The sequence below is a fragment of the Passer domesticus genome, chromosome 15 (assembly GCF_036417665.1).
Source record: "Passer domesticus isolate bPasDom1 chromosome 15, bPasDom1.hap1, whole genome shotgun sequence".
Lineage (NCBI taxonomy): Eukaryota > Metazoa > Chordata > Aves > Passeriformes > Passeridae > Passer > Passer domesticus.
Window position 1 is genome coordinate 13719352 of NC_087488.1, and position 12632 is coordinate 13731983.

At 62.8% G+C, this 12632-nt stretch overlaps 2 protein-coding genes across 2 annotated transcripts; both read left to right on the top strand.

Annotated features, from left to right (window-relative positions):
- The first annotated feature begins 659 nt into the window (after positions 1-659).
- Positions 660-9623, top strand: FSCN1 (fascin actin-bundling protein 1). Its single transcript, XM_064390429.1, has 5 exons — positions 660-1561; positions 7807-7963; positions 8418-8539; positions 8774-8941; positions 9033-9623. Exons 1-5 carry the CDS (start codon positions 739-741, stop codon positions 9233-9235), a joined length of 1473 nt encoding a protein of 490 aa, XP_064246499.1. The 5' UTR covers positions 660-738; the 3' UTR covers positions 9236-9623.
- Positions 1754-2897, top strand: LOC135281501 (collagen alpha-1(X) chain-like). Its single transcript, XM_064390430.1, is given in 2 exon segments — positions 1754-2820; positions 2822-2897. Coding segments are annotated over 2 exon segments (981 nt in total). The 5' UTR covers positions 1754-1902; the 3' UTR covers positions 2885-2897.
- Positions 9624-12632: the final 3009 nt, after the last annotated feature.

The following is a 12632-nucleotide window of genomic DNA, read 5'->3' on the forward strand; positions in this document are numbered from 1 at the left end:
GAGGTGCAATCAGAGGGATTCTCGCAGTGCAGGACAGAGACTTGCAGTGTTGTGCAGTGCAAGGGGTGTTCTCATACTGGGGAGGGTCCTGCGATGCTCAGGGGGTCTTGCAATGTGTGGGACCCTGCAATTCAAGGAGGGGTCTTGTTTTACAGTGGGGGTCTTGCTATGTGTGTTTGGGGTCCTTCAATTCGAGGGGTCCCTTCCTGGAGAGGCCTTTCCATGCTGGAGCAGGAGATTCTGCAATCTATGGATGCTGCTGAAATGCAGAGAAAGGTCCTGGGGTCTTCCACTTTGTGGGAGCCCCCCACTTCAAGGGGGCTCCTGCTGTGCCTGCAGCAGTCTCGCCATGGAGTGAGGACTGGCACTGTGTGAGGCTCTGAAATGCAGGGAAGGCTCTGCCACAGCTCAAGGAGGCTCCTCAACGATCCCGTCAAACGCTGGGGGTCCCACAGGATCCCACAGGATGGCGGGGGAGGATCCACGGGGGCTTTGTCACGCAGGGCAGGGTCTCTGTCCCTGCCTGCGGGGATGTCCCGCATCAGGAGCGGGGCGGGGACCGTGTCCTGCTTCTCCGGGGGGCTGGCGGGGGTCGCGGCGGGGGGCGGGGGTGCGGGAGGCGGTGCCGCTGCCCGCCGCTATAAAGGCGGCGGCGGCGGGGCGGGCGCGGCGGCTCTCGCTGTCTGTCGGTCGCTCGGTGTCTGTCGGTCGCTCGGTGTGGGTCGGCGGCGGGGCAGGATGACGGCGAACGGGACGGCGGAGCCGGTGCAGATCCAGTTCGGGCTGATCAACTGCAGCAACCGGTACCTGACGGCGGAGGCGTTCGGCTTCAAGGTGAACGCCTCGGCCGCCAGCATGAAGAAGAAGCAGATCTGGACGCTGGAGCAGGACGGGGAGGACTCCAGCGCCGTGCTGCTCAAGAGCCACCTGGGCCGGTACCTGGCGGCCGACAAGGACGGGCGGGTGAGCTGCGACAGCGAGGAGCCGGGCCCCGACTGCCGGTTCCTGGTGCTGGCCCACGGCGACGGGCGGTGGTCGCTGCAGTCCGAGCCCCACCGCCGCTTCTTCGGCGGCACCGAGGACCGCCTGTCCTGCTTCGCCCCCGCCGTCTCGGCCGCGGAGAAGTGGAGCGTCCACCTGGCCATGCACCCCCAGGCCAACCTCTACAGCCTGGCCCGCAAGCGCTACGCGCACCTGGGGCCCCGGCGCGACGAGCTGGCCGTGGACCGCGACGTGCCCTGGGGCGTGGATGCGCTCATCACCCTGCTGTTCGTGGAGCAGCGCTACAGCCTGCAGAGCTGCGACCACCGCCTGCTCCGCAGCGACGGCCGCCTGGTGCCCGCCGCCGAGCCCGGCACCGCCTTCACGCTGGAATTCCGCTGCGGAAAGGTGGCCTTTCGGGACGGGGAGGGCCGCTACCTGGCCCCCTCGGGGCCCAGCGGCACCCTCAAGGCGGGCAAGAGCGCCAAGGTGGGCAAGGACGAGCTCTTCGCCCTGGAGCAGAGCTGCCCGCAGGTCGTGCTGAGAGCCGGCAACGACAGGAATGTCTCCACCCGGCAAGGTACGCGGGGATGGGGGCTGCGGGTGGGGGGAATGGGACATCTCGGCTGTCCCAGGGCTGCGGCAGCCTCGGGGAGCGCGCCTGCATCCCTCGGGAATCGCCCGCCGCGAGCAGCCCCTGGATCCCTCCGGCATCGCTTCCCCCGCATCACCTCGGAATTCCATCTCGGAGTGTGCCCCCGCAGCTCTGCCCCCCACCCCCAACATCCGCCGCCTTCCTCAGCTGCTCCCCCACAGGGTGCCCCCTGTGCCACCGCCTCCGTCTTGCCCCCGCTCAAGCCCCTTCTCACACCCCTCCCCTGAAGGCACCATCTCCCCCGGGCACCCCCTGCACCCCTCAGCATGGCTGCCCGCTGTTCCTCCCCCAAAACTCCCATCGCGATTCCCCCGCATCCCTCCCACATCCCTTCCCCATCCCCCCCGGCACCCCCATCCCCGCACCCCCATCCCCGCAGCATCCCCTCTGCAGGGCGCAGGGGGGGCGAGGGGCCTGCCTTGGGACGGGGGGATGGAAGGGAGGGGGGCTGGGAGGGCGTGCATGGAGCCTTCCCTCGCCGTGGAGGAGGCAGGGCTGCATCCCTCGCCTTCCTTCCTTTGGGGCTCATTGTTCGCCCAACAAAGCCTCCCCCAGTGTCCCCCTCGCCCGAGCGCGGCCGAGCCCTTTGCCCAGCGGAGCAGGGAGGCTGCGGGTCCCCTCGGGGGGCTCTGGTTGTGCCCAAGGTGGGGCTGGAGTTCCCGCGGGTGGGGGGCTGGGTAGCAGCGTTACATAAAGGGCTTTGCCGAAACTCCCGCATCCTGCATCCCCCCGCACAAAGGCCGCCGTGCCCACCCCTCCGCTCCCCGCCGGGGCCGCGGTGCCACCCGCCTGGGGTGCCACCCGCCTCGGGGACCCGCTCGCATTCTGGGCTCCCCGGGCACGGGGCTGCCCGCCAGTGCCCACCGGGCATCGCAGCCCGCGGCCGGGGCTCCGTGCCGGAGGTACCCCGGGGGTCCCGGTGTGTGCCCTGGCCCGGGGGTCCCGGTGTGTGCCCTGGCCCGGGGGTCCCCGCTCTGCCGTGCCCGGGGTCCCGGTGTGTGCCCCGGTGCCCCGGGGCTCATCGCCGGCGTGCCGGGTCAGGCCGGCGCACGCCGGGTGTGGGATGGGTGCGAGCATGCAGCAAAGCCCGCAGGAGCAGAGGGGGAAATTTTTTTTTTGTGTGTGTATATGTTGTATTTCAAGGTTGCTGCCTAACCCTGATCCGTGCCTGGGCAGCTCCGTGCGGGGAGCTCCGCGCGTTGCTCCCGTCCGAGGGCAAATCCTGCAAAGCAACGCGTGAAAAATTAATAATAAAATCTGCCGAGATGGGCAGTGGGGATTGTTTTCCCAGGCACGGGGATGTGGGGAGGAGGAGGAGGAGAGGATGGCGATGGCGGGAGGCTGCCGCAGCGCCGTGGGGGCAGGGCTGCTGCAGCCCTTTGTCACCGAGATGGGGAAACCAGATGTGGGGGGAGACGCGAGGGACGGAGCGGCGGCGGCGGGGACCCCATGGAGCGGGTGGGAATGCTGCTGGCCGCCCCTCCGGCTTTGTCTGGCTCGGAAGGGATGGGGGAGCGGCAAGGGGGGAACAAATCTCCCCAGCAACAGCGGGCCCTGGGCTGTGCCCGGCCCCTTTCCAAGCCAAACACACGGGAAGGGCCGCGCCGGGGCTGCACATCCTCGCTCCAGTCCCTTTTGGCTGGAGAAGCCGTTTCCACGCGGTTTATCCTTCCCGAGGGCGGTGAGAGGCTGGGAGCGTTCCGGGGCTCATCCCGCTCCCATTGTGGAAGCGCCGTGTCCCGGAGGTTCCCAAGGAGGCGGCAGGAGCAGCCGTCGCAGGAAGCCGTTTCAGACAGCCCTTTCTTTCCCCGCCGGGCTGATAAGCGCCGTGCTGCTGGCAGGCGCTCCCCTGGCCGCTGGGGATGGGGGATGCGGGTCGGCTGTAGCTGGGCACATCCCTGCGGGAAAAAGGAGCTTATTCCAGTGGGGAGTCAAGGAGGGAACAGGGATGGCATGGCTGCCCCCGCTCTGCCCCACAGGAGGAGCAGGGATGGGTTCTTCTGCGGTTCCCTTGGCTGGGATCCAGCTTTGGAACGCTGCTGTCCCACCCGTGCCAAGTCAGCTCCTGGCCTGGCGTCCCCTCCCTGTCCCGGGGGTGGCCGGTGCCAGCACCCCCGGCACACCGGGCACCACGACACGAACACCCCGGGGTGGTGCCAGCCCTGCTCTGCTCCGGGCCGGGCGCTGGGGGCACCCCTGGCACCCCTGTCCTGCCCCCAGCCCCAGCAGGACAGGATCCCCGGTTCCCGAGAGCTCCCATCTCCCGTTTGCACCCCCAAGCCAGCACGAGCGGCTCCTCCCGCTCCGTGGCTCCTTTCTAGCCCGGCTGCGGCAACAAAGGGCGCTTTGTGGGCTGGGGGTGCCGGGCCGGGCCGGGCTCTGCTCCCCCCGCCCGGCCGAGCTGTGCCCCCCACCCACCGAGGGGAGGTGGGCTGGCTGGGAGGGAGGAATTCCAGAAACGGGATCCGGGGAGGAGGGGAGCGAGCCTGGACGTGCCGTGCTGGCGGTGGGGAGCTCTGCCCCGGGGCCGGGAGCTCTCCCGAGCCGGGTTTTCGGCAGGAAGATGCGGCTCCAGGGCAGGGGGCACGCAGGCTCGGATGCAGATTTTCATCCGGAGATGCCAAGTGGCCTGTTGACACTTGGGGGATACCACAAAGCCACAGGAAATCCACAGGGAAGGAGGGGTGGGTTTTTCAGGAAATTCGTGTTTCACCCCTAGCCGTGACCCCTTTGCAGAGCTGCACCCTCAGCAGAGGAGCTGCTGCTGCTTCCCCGCGCTCCAGGCTGCTGGGTTTGGACAAAAGCCTGTTTGGGTTCCTGCAGGGGTGCAGTGTGAGCCCGGCTGGAGGGCAGGGAGGGGCAGCAGCAGTGTCTGAGGTGGAGGTGCCAGAGCCCACAGGGAGCCCAGACCTGTGCTGGGCACAGCATCCCAGTGCCACCCTGAAATCCTGCCCTGGGGGCTCTGCAGGCTGCTGGCCCTGGGTTGTGGAGCCATCCAGGCAGCCTGGGCTGGGCGTTTTCAGGATGACCCTGGGGTTTTTGAAAGGAGAGTTGGGCGATGGGAAAGGTGCTCCTCCCCATGGAGCATCCCAGCAGGCTCACAGGAGAAATTCTGTGTGAGCTGAGTGTGAGGGAAACTTCTTTCCCTGCCCTGAATGTCCCCACGCTGGGTCTGCAGCCCCCATGGTGTGGAGGCCAACAGAGCTACAACAAACTCTGCTCCTTCAGAGGGAGAATCCTGGCTCTGCAGGAGCTACAGGGAGCTGTGTGCCTGCTCTGGGATGGCCACGGGGCCCCTGCTGCACCCCCAGGGCCCCTGCTGCACCCCAGTCCTGGCTGGAGAGCAGCGAGGGCTCCAGCATCAATCCTGCAAACCCACGAGCCTGGAGACCTGAGCAGCCAAGAATTTGGGGAGCCCTTTCCTGCTCTCTGAGCAGCCCAAGCCCAGGGACTCAGCCCTGGGGTGACAACATGCCTCAGCCTTGTCACCTCTGCATGCTCCCCAGGATCCCTGCTGCACACAGAGCCCGAGGGATTCCCACACCAGAATTTTGGGGTGTGCAGGAATACCTGCTCCCCCCCCCAAAGCCTCTCTGTGCTCGCTCCCCTCCTGCCTCCAGCTGTAATTAGCAGCTTCGCCAAGGTCAGGAAGAGCAGCTCCAGACTGTAAATTTACCAGGAGCATTAATTAATCCGTGATTGCAGTGGGAGCAGCCCTGGGCTGCCACAGCAGGGGGGTGGCTGTGGGGACAGCCTGTCCTCCCCACGGGGACACGGGGACATCTCTGAGGGAGCCACCGTGGCCCTGCAGCCTCACACACGGCCCGTGCTCCCTGCAGCCCCCCCAAATCTCCACTCCAGCCCAGTTCCAGCCCCCTGCAGCCTCCTCCTGCCCCAGCCCCAGCCGCATTCCTTTGTGCTGAGTCTGTAACCCAACCCCACGCTGCTTTTGGGGAGGGGGCTGTGGGAGACCCTCCTGCTGCCAGCTCCTTCCAGGCACGGGGAAAGCCAAAGCTCCCAAAGCTCCGTGCAAGGAGTGTGGAAAATGGGCTGGCAGGGAGGTGGGGGCTGGTGTGTGCCCTGTGCTCCAGGGGGGCTCTGGGGGGAGGGAGCAGTGTTTGGGGGCTCCAGCCTGTCCAGCCCTGCTCTGTGCATCCCCTGGCTCTGCCCTGCTCCCTGCAGGTCACCGGGTTCTTCCCAGAAGAGCCAGTGAGGGAAGCACCACTCCCACAAACCACAGGGACCCGCAGCCCTCACAAGTGTGGGGGCCCAGGGGTGCTGCAGCCTCGAGGGGTGGGCTGTGTCCCCCAGGGTCACCCCCAGAGCCCGAGCTCTCTGTGAGCCCCTGCAGAGCCCCTCTCTCTCTGTTTTACAGCCCTGGATTGGGGCTGGGGCTGCCTGACGCCGGGATGCAAAATCAAAACCAAATGTTCCCAGAACCGCGGGCTCAGCCCCCGGCAGGGCTGGGAGGAGGCGGCTGTGGGATGGCTCTGGGAGCCAGGGACGTGGCCAGCGGGGCTGGGCTGGTGGCCACCAGCTCCCACTGCCCCCTGCCTTGCCCAAATACCCTGGGCAGCACCAGGGCGGCTGCGTGTCCGTCAGGAGAGTCACGGAATCAGAATGGTTGGGAGGGACCATGGGCAGGGACACCTTCCACCAGACTGGGCTGCTGCCACCCTGACACTGAGCACTGCCAGGGATGGGAGCTGCCAAAGGTGCTGGAGGGTGCCTGGTGAGAGGGGGAAGCTGTGAGCAGGTGGAAGATGTAGGCCAGGATGTGGGAGATGAGATTATGGCCAAGAAAGTGGAGCCTTCAAAGCCTGATCCCTTTGGGAGCAGAGCCTGATCCCTTTGGGAACAGAGCCTGATCCCTTTGGGAAAGGCAGAGGCTGCTCCTGGGCGTTGGGATGGGGCCTGATTGGAGACAGGGACAGGTGATGTGGAGCCCCAGGGAGCTGTGCCTGCAGGACAGCTGGGTGCAGCTGCTGGCATCTCCTGGTGGCTTCCCAGAGCAGTGGGGCCACCAAGACTGCAGCCCCTGGAGCCCTTCCAGGGACTGTGCACAGCACTGGAAATCCCAGCAGCCCAGGAACTGGGATGTGTCGTGGAGGTGTGAGGGGCTGAACTCGTGGCCAGCCCCCAGCCCCCTCAGCTGCTCCTCAGGACATTGTGCTGCAGACCCTTCCCCAGCTCCATTTCCCTGGACACACTCCAGCACCTCCATGTCAAGTTTAGTGAGAGGCCCAGAACTAGACAGAATGTGCACTCGAACCCTTTGCATCCCTCTGTGCAGCAGGGAGGGATGCAGGTGTGTTTGGCTCTGGAAAATTCATTCAGCTCCTCCAAACTCCCATTTCACTGAGTGGGGCTGAGCTCTGCACCCCAGCTCCTCCCAAAGCCCAGCACAGAGCTCAGCCATTGGCTTTGCCTACAGCTTGTGGCTTGCATCCCCAAAGTGTTTTTAGGCTGAAATCCACCAAGCTGGAGAGCTCTGGAGCAGTTTTGGCCCCACTAGCCCTGACTAAGCAGGTTTGCTCAGGCTCAGAGGATGCACACGTGGCTGGCGGTGGCCCAGGGCTGTGGCTGGTGGCCCCAGGAGCAGCTGCATCCACCTCTGCATGGAAATGCTGTCTGTGGCCCCTTGGGCACAGGGATGGGCCATCCTGGCTGCAGAGCTGGGGACAGGCTGGGCTGCCCTGGGGCTTTCCTGAGCCTCCTGTCCCTGCACACCGCAGTGCCCCAGTGGGATGTGACAGTTGTGGATGAAAAATGTTGTCATGGTCCTTAACCATGCCACGAGCTGGGATTCATGGGTGCTGCAGTGGCCTCTGCTAATGGGCTGAGAAACCTGGCTGTCACCTTTGGGAAAAACTGCAGCCCTTTTCCTTATAAAACATCTACGTTGGTCTTTGCTTCACTGCGATGGAGCTGCTGGGTCAGGAGTGGAAGCTCACAGCTGCCCACCCCTTGTTTAGGACCCTAACATCAAATAACCAAATGAGAACCTGGATTTGAACCCCAAATGCCAGAGGGGAGGTCCGAGTGAGGGATTTGGGAGCCACCAAAGCTCACCCAGGAACAGGAGCCCCTCTCAGCTGGGTTTCCTGGGCTGGACCTGCTGGAGGGGGCTGTGGTCCCACCCCCCAAATCCGCCTGTCTCTGGTCTGCAGGGATGGACCTTTCAGCCAACCAGGACGAGGAGGGTGACCAGGAGACCTACCAGCTGGAGATCAACAAGGACACCAAGAAATGCGCCTTCCGCACCTACACCGGGAAGTACTGGACCCTCACCTCCAACGGGGGCATCCAGTCCACAGCCTCCACAAAGTGAGTGGTGCTGGGCTTCAGAGCACCCTCTGCACCTCCCAGGGGAATTCAAGGGGGATTTTCCAGCTCTGGTGCTCGTCCCAAACGCTTCCCAGCAGAGGCAGTGCATTTTGGGAAAGCCAGGGATGGGTCGGGGCTTGCCGCCCACGATGCTCTGGAAGTCCCTGGGGCCGTATAATCCTTCCTGGCCGGCTGGGGCTGTCGAAATGTTTGCCCTGCAGTTCAACCCTGGGAGCCAGGCGGGAAGCCCAGAAGTGCCTTTGGCTGCCTGCCTGCCTCCTGCCCCCGGGCCCAGGGCTTCCCAGCGGGACGGCCACCACAACACAGCTCATCCTGCAACAACAGATCGAACCCGGCTCTCCTGACCCAGCCACGGCCCTTTCCAAGCCAGCAGGGTGGCGGTGGCAGGGTGCCCCTGCATCACACCCCCCTGAGTGTCCTCTCTGCCCCCCAGGAACGCGAGCTGCTACTTCGACATCGAGTGGTGCGACAAACGCATCACCCTGAAAGCTGCCAACGGCAAGTACGTGACAGCAAAGAAGAACGGGCAGCTGGCAGCCTCCATGGAGACAGCAGGTAAGGGACCCTTGGGGCAGCAGGGGATGAAAAAAGTCCCCCCAGAGCCAGGCTCTTCTTCCAAGCGATGCCCAGGCAATAAGTTCTCTTAGCGGCTGTTTGACGAGCTGGGAGATGGGGTGGGTGAGAAATGGGTGAGGGCACAGCCCTTGCTCCTCACCGCTCCCTGCCAGCCTTGGGGTCTGGCCGCGTGCCCCCCTGGCTGCTCTCACAGCCCCTGTCCCCTCGGCGCAGGCGAGACGGAGCACTTTGTGATGAAGCTGATCAACAGGCCCATCATCGTGCTGCGCGGCGAGCACGGCTTCATCGGCTGCCGCAAGGTCACCGGCACCCTGGACTCCAACCGCTCCTCCTACGACGTCTTCCAGCTGGAGTTCAACGACGGCGCCTACAACATCAAGGGTGAGTCCCCAGGGGGGCTGCGGGCTGGGGAGGGGTGGCCTTTGGGGTCCCCGTGGTGGCTCACGAGGCCACCGCGTCCCCTCTCGTGCAGATACCACTGGGAAGTACTGGATGGTGGGGAGCGAGTCGTCCGTCACCAGCAGCAGCGACACCCCCGTGGACTTCTTTTTTGAGTTCTGCGACTATAACAAAGTGGCCATCAAAATCAATGGCAAATACCTGAAGGGCGACCACGCCGGGGTGCTCAAGGCATCGGCCGACACCATCGACGCCTCCACCCTCTGGGAATATTAATGCACTTTAGGGTACCTCCCGTTGCCAACTTCTCTTTCCCTTCCTGTCCTCTTTTCCTTTGGGTTCTGTTTCTCCTCTCTGTAACAGGATTTTCAGACTGGCTTGCCCTTCCCTCCTGCCATAGAGTTGGTGAGTTATGTGGGAGGTGGGTCTCCGTAAATCCCTGTAAGAACTGGAAAAGTGGTGGGGCTGCCTGCCTATAGCTTTGTAGAGGGGTCTGTCTCTATCCCCCCATCCTTGCCTCCCTCCAGGTTTGCTGGGCTTGGAAATGGCCGTATCCCCCTCCTGGCCCTGAGCATCACCTTAGGTAGTTGATTTTCCTCTCCTCAATTAAAGAAAGGGAATAAGATCACCTCTGTGCTCGCTTCTGCCATATCAGCACTGGCACAGCCTCAGACTGTGCTGCCAGTGTCCCCTGGAGCATCCATCCCGTCCTGCCCTGCTCCAGTCAGGGGTGGGGCGATGCTGCTGGGCTCAGCTGCCTCAGCTGCCTGGTCCCAGCAGCTTCTCTCCCCTCCGGGGTTGTGGGGCAGGTTCATCCCCAGCTGAGCTGTAAGAGGTGACCTTACATATCACAGCATCCCTGGGGATGGGGCTGGCGTGTGTCAGCACATCCCTGTGGAAGGGCCAGCAAGCTGCCCCTCCCCAAACACCTGGAAATGATTCTTTAGGGTGATCCTCTCTGGAAAGCCTCAGCCTTTCATCTCATGGAGCCCCGTGCTCCTCCTGTCCCTCCACCCCTCCTTGTGCTTCTGGCTCTGGAGGAGCATCCCAGACCCTGATGGTGGGTCCAGCCTGCCCCGAGGCTGGACCTGCTGCTGTGCCTGGAGAGGAGGGGTGGGGGACCAGAGCCAGCCCGTGCCAGGGTGGGGCTTCATCCAGCCCATCTCCAGTGGGCTTTGGTCCTGGCAGGAGCCGGGCTGGCCAACGTGATCTCCCCGGGGCAGTGGCTGGAAGCATAGACTGCAGATTTTGGTTTACAGAATAGAAAAGTTCCTTAGCAAACTTTGCACAGTGATATTTGCTCAGTACCTTTGATGTTGTTTTTTTCTCTCTCATAAAATACTGGAACAGTGAAGTGAATCACTGAACACTTAATGCTGAATTAGGAAGCATCGAGGGGGCAGCTCCTGGTCCCACCACCCCAGGGCACCTGGGCTGGGCTCTCATGAATCTCAACCCTACTGGAAAAGGAAAAAAGAAAAAAAAAGACCAAAACAGTATTTTTGTTAGTCTCTATTTATATATGCTCTCCATGGCACTGTGTGACCAGCTGTTGTCTGTACTAGGTCTGCATTAGAGTTTAACGCTGTCTGTAAGGGTGATGCTGCGTGTTCCTTAGGGTGTTGAAAGGCACTTTATCCTTTGGGGCCTTCCCAGGGCCGCTATCTGCTCCCTACAAACACACCAAGGAGCCTTTTCCCGCGTGGGCCCCCTCTGGAGAGGGGGAGTGCTGGTCCCACCCCACACCAAGGGTGCTCTCGGCATCGCTGCCGTGCCAAACCAGGGCAGGTCCCTCCTGCCGGGGGCCAGGCAGGGGCTCGTCAGCCTTAAAGCCATGAGGAGGGACTCCCCTCCACAGGAGCTTGGTGCTAAATTCAGCTGGGAGAGCGAGTGGCTGTCCCCAGGCAGGGGGACAGCTCTGCCCGGGGTCCCTCGTGGCTGCAGGGGATCCCGGCTGGGGGCTCTACCTCGGCTCTGCTCACACCCCGGGGCTGCCCGCGCCCCCCGGCCCCCAGGACCCTCAAGGACCGAGTGTCTTGAAGCCCTGTGTGCCCCTGTGACTGACACACACTCACTGGCCTTCACCCCCTCCCCGTGTCACCCCGTCCCCGTCACGCTCCCACCCGCGTCGTTCCTGCTCCGGCTTCCCCCGTGTGACACTAGGTCAAACATCTCTCCTGTTTCCTCTTTACTGGGTGTCGTGACTCTCTGAAAACATCTCACTCTGAAAATTTAAGTTTCGGGTTTGTTTGGTTTTTTTTTATTATTATTATTTTTTTGTAAGTGCCATTTGTATAACTTAAAAAAAAAATAGCTTCAAATGGAGAAAGATGAATTAAAAAATAAAACCTGCATTCGGATTCAAGCTGGTACGTGGTCTGTTGGGCCTGGCAAGAGCCTGAGCGTGTGGATTTGGGGTGTGGAGCCTTTGTCTGGCTGAAGTTGAGCTGGTTCTAGAGAGTTCTAGAGGAGATGGTGGGGAGGGAATGGTGGTTAAGAGGCTCCAAAGAGGTGCAAAGCCAAAATGAGCCAGAGATGCTCAGAGCAGCCTGAAGCCACTGAGCCCAGGGACATCTGGGGATGGGTGACCCATGGATGGGCCAGGACCACCTCATCTGCAAACCAGGAGCAGAGCTGTGCCCCCACAGAGCTTTTTCTCTTGATTTAGGAGTTTCACCTCCATGGGATGGCCCAGGTGGGAGGGAAGAGCACTGGGATGGGGGTCAGCAATCAGCCTCCTTTACTCAGGGATGTGGAAAAGGACAAGGACTAAAGAGGGAAAGGAGCCCAGCCCAACCCACGTCCTGCCCAAGGAGCCAGGATGTGCCCCCAGGCCTCCCAAGACAGCTGAAAGCAGCCCTGAAACAACCAGCAGCACCTCCAGCACCTGCAGGGAGAGCAGCCAGAGCTGCCCTGCCCGTCACCACCACAGCCTGGCTGGGCCCCCACGGGCTCCCGTGTGCCTTGCAAAATGTAAAGCTGCTCGGAAAAAGCAAAGTTTGGGATGGGGGCTGCCCAGGCACACATCCCAGGGGGACAGGGGGATGGCACTGCCTTTTTTTTTCACCATCAGGCTGGGGGGTAAGCCCTGCAAGGGCTAAAGGAAGGAGGGAAGGAAGGATGTGCAGTCCTGGCCACAAACAGGGAGAAATCAGGGCAGTGCAGGAAATGCTGAGCAGCTCTGATGGCCACACTCAGCCTGTGACATCTGAGTGTGCACAGAGCTGGCTGTGCCACCAGGCTGTGACAGCCAGCCAGGGGAGCAGGCAGCTCTGCCAGGGGTGCCCACCCCAGGCAGGGGCTCTGCAGGAAGGACTCTCCCCCTTCCCCTCCCCAGCTGCCAGCACTCATTTCCTTTCTTCCCCTCAAGGCTGGATTCTGCATTTACCATCACCACTCCAGCAAGAGGGGAAATCCCCTCAGCCTTCCCCCCATCCTGGTTTCCATTTAAAGGAGGGACTGGAAACCATTTTCTATCCCATCCAGTTTTTCCTTGGGAGCACATGGAACAGGTTGAGCTGTTCCAGGAGGGTCAGTTGGGGTTTTGCCTTGAGACCTGGGGAGTTCCCACTGGCACAGGCCGGGATCTGGCCCCACTCCCTGGCATTGGCCCAGCACAGACAAGATGGGAGGACAAGGTCATGGCTGTAAGAAAAGCACACAGGTGAAAAGC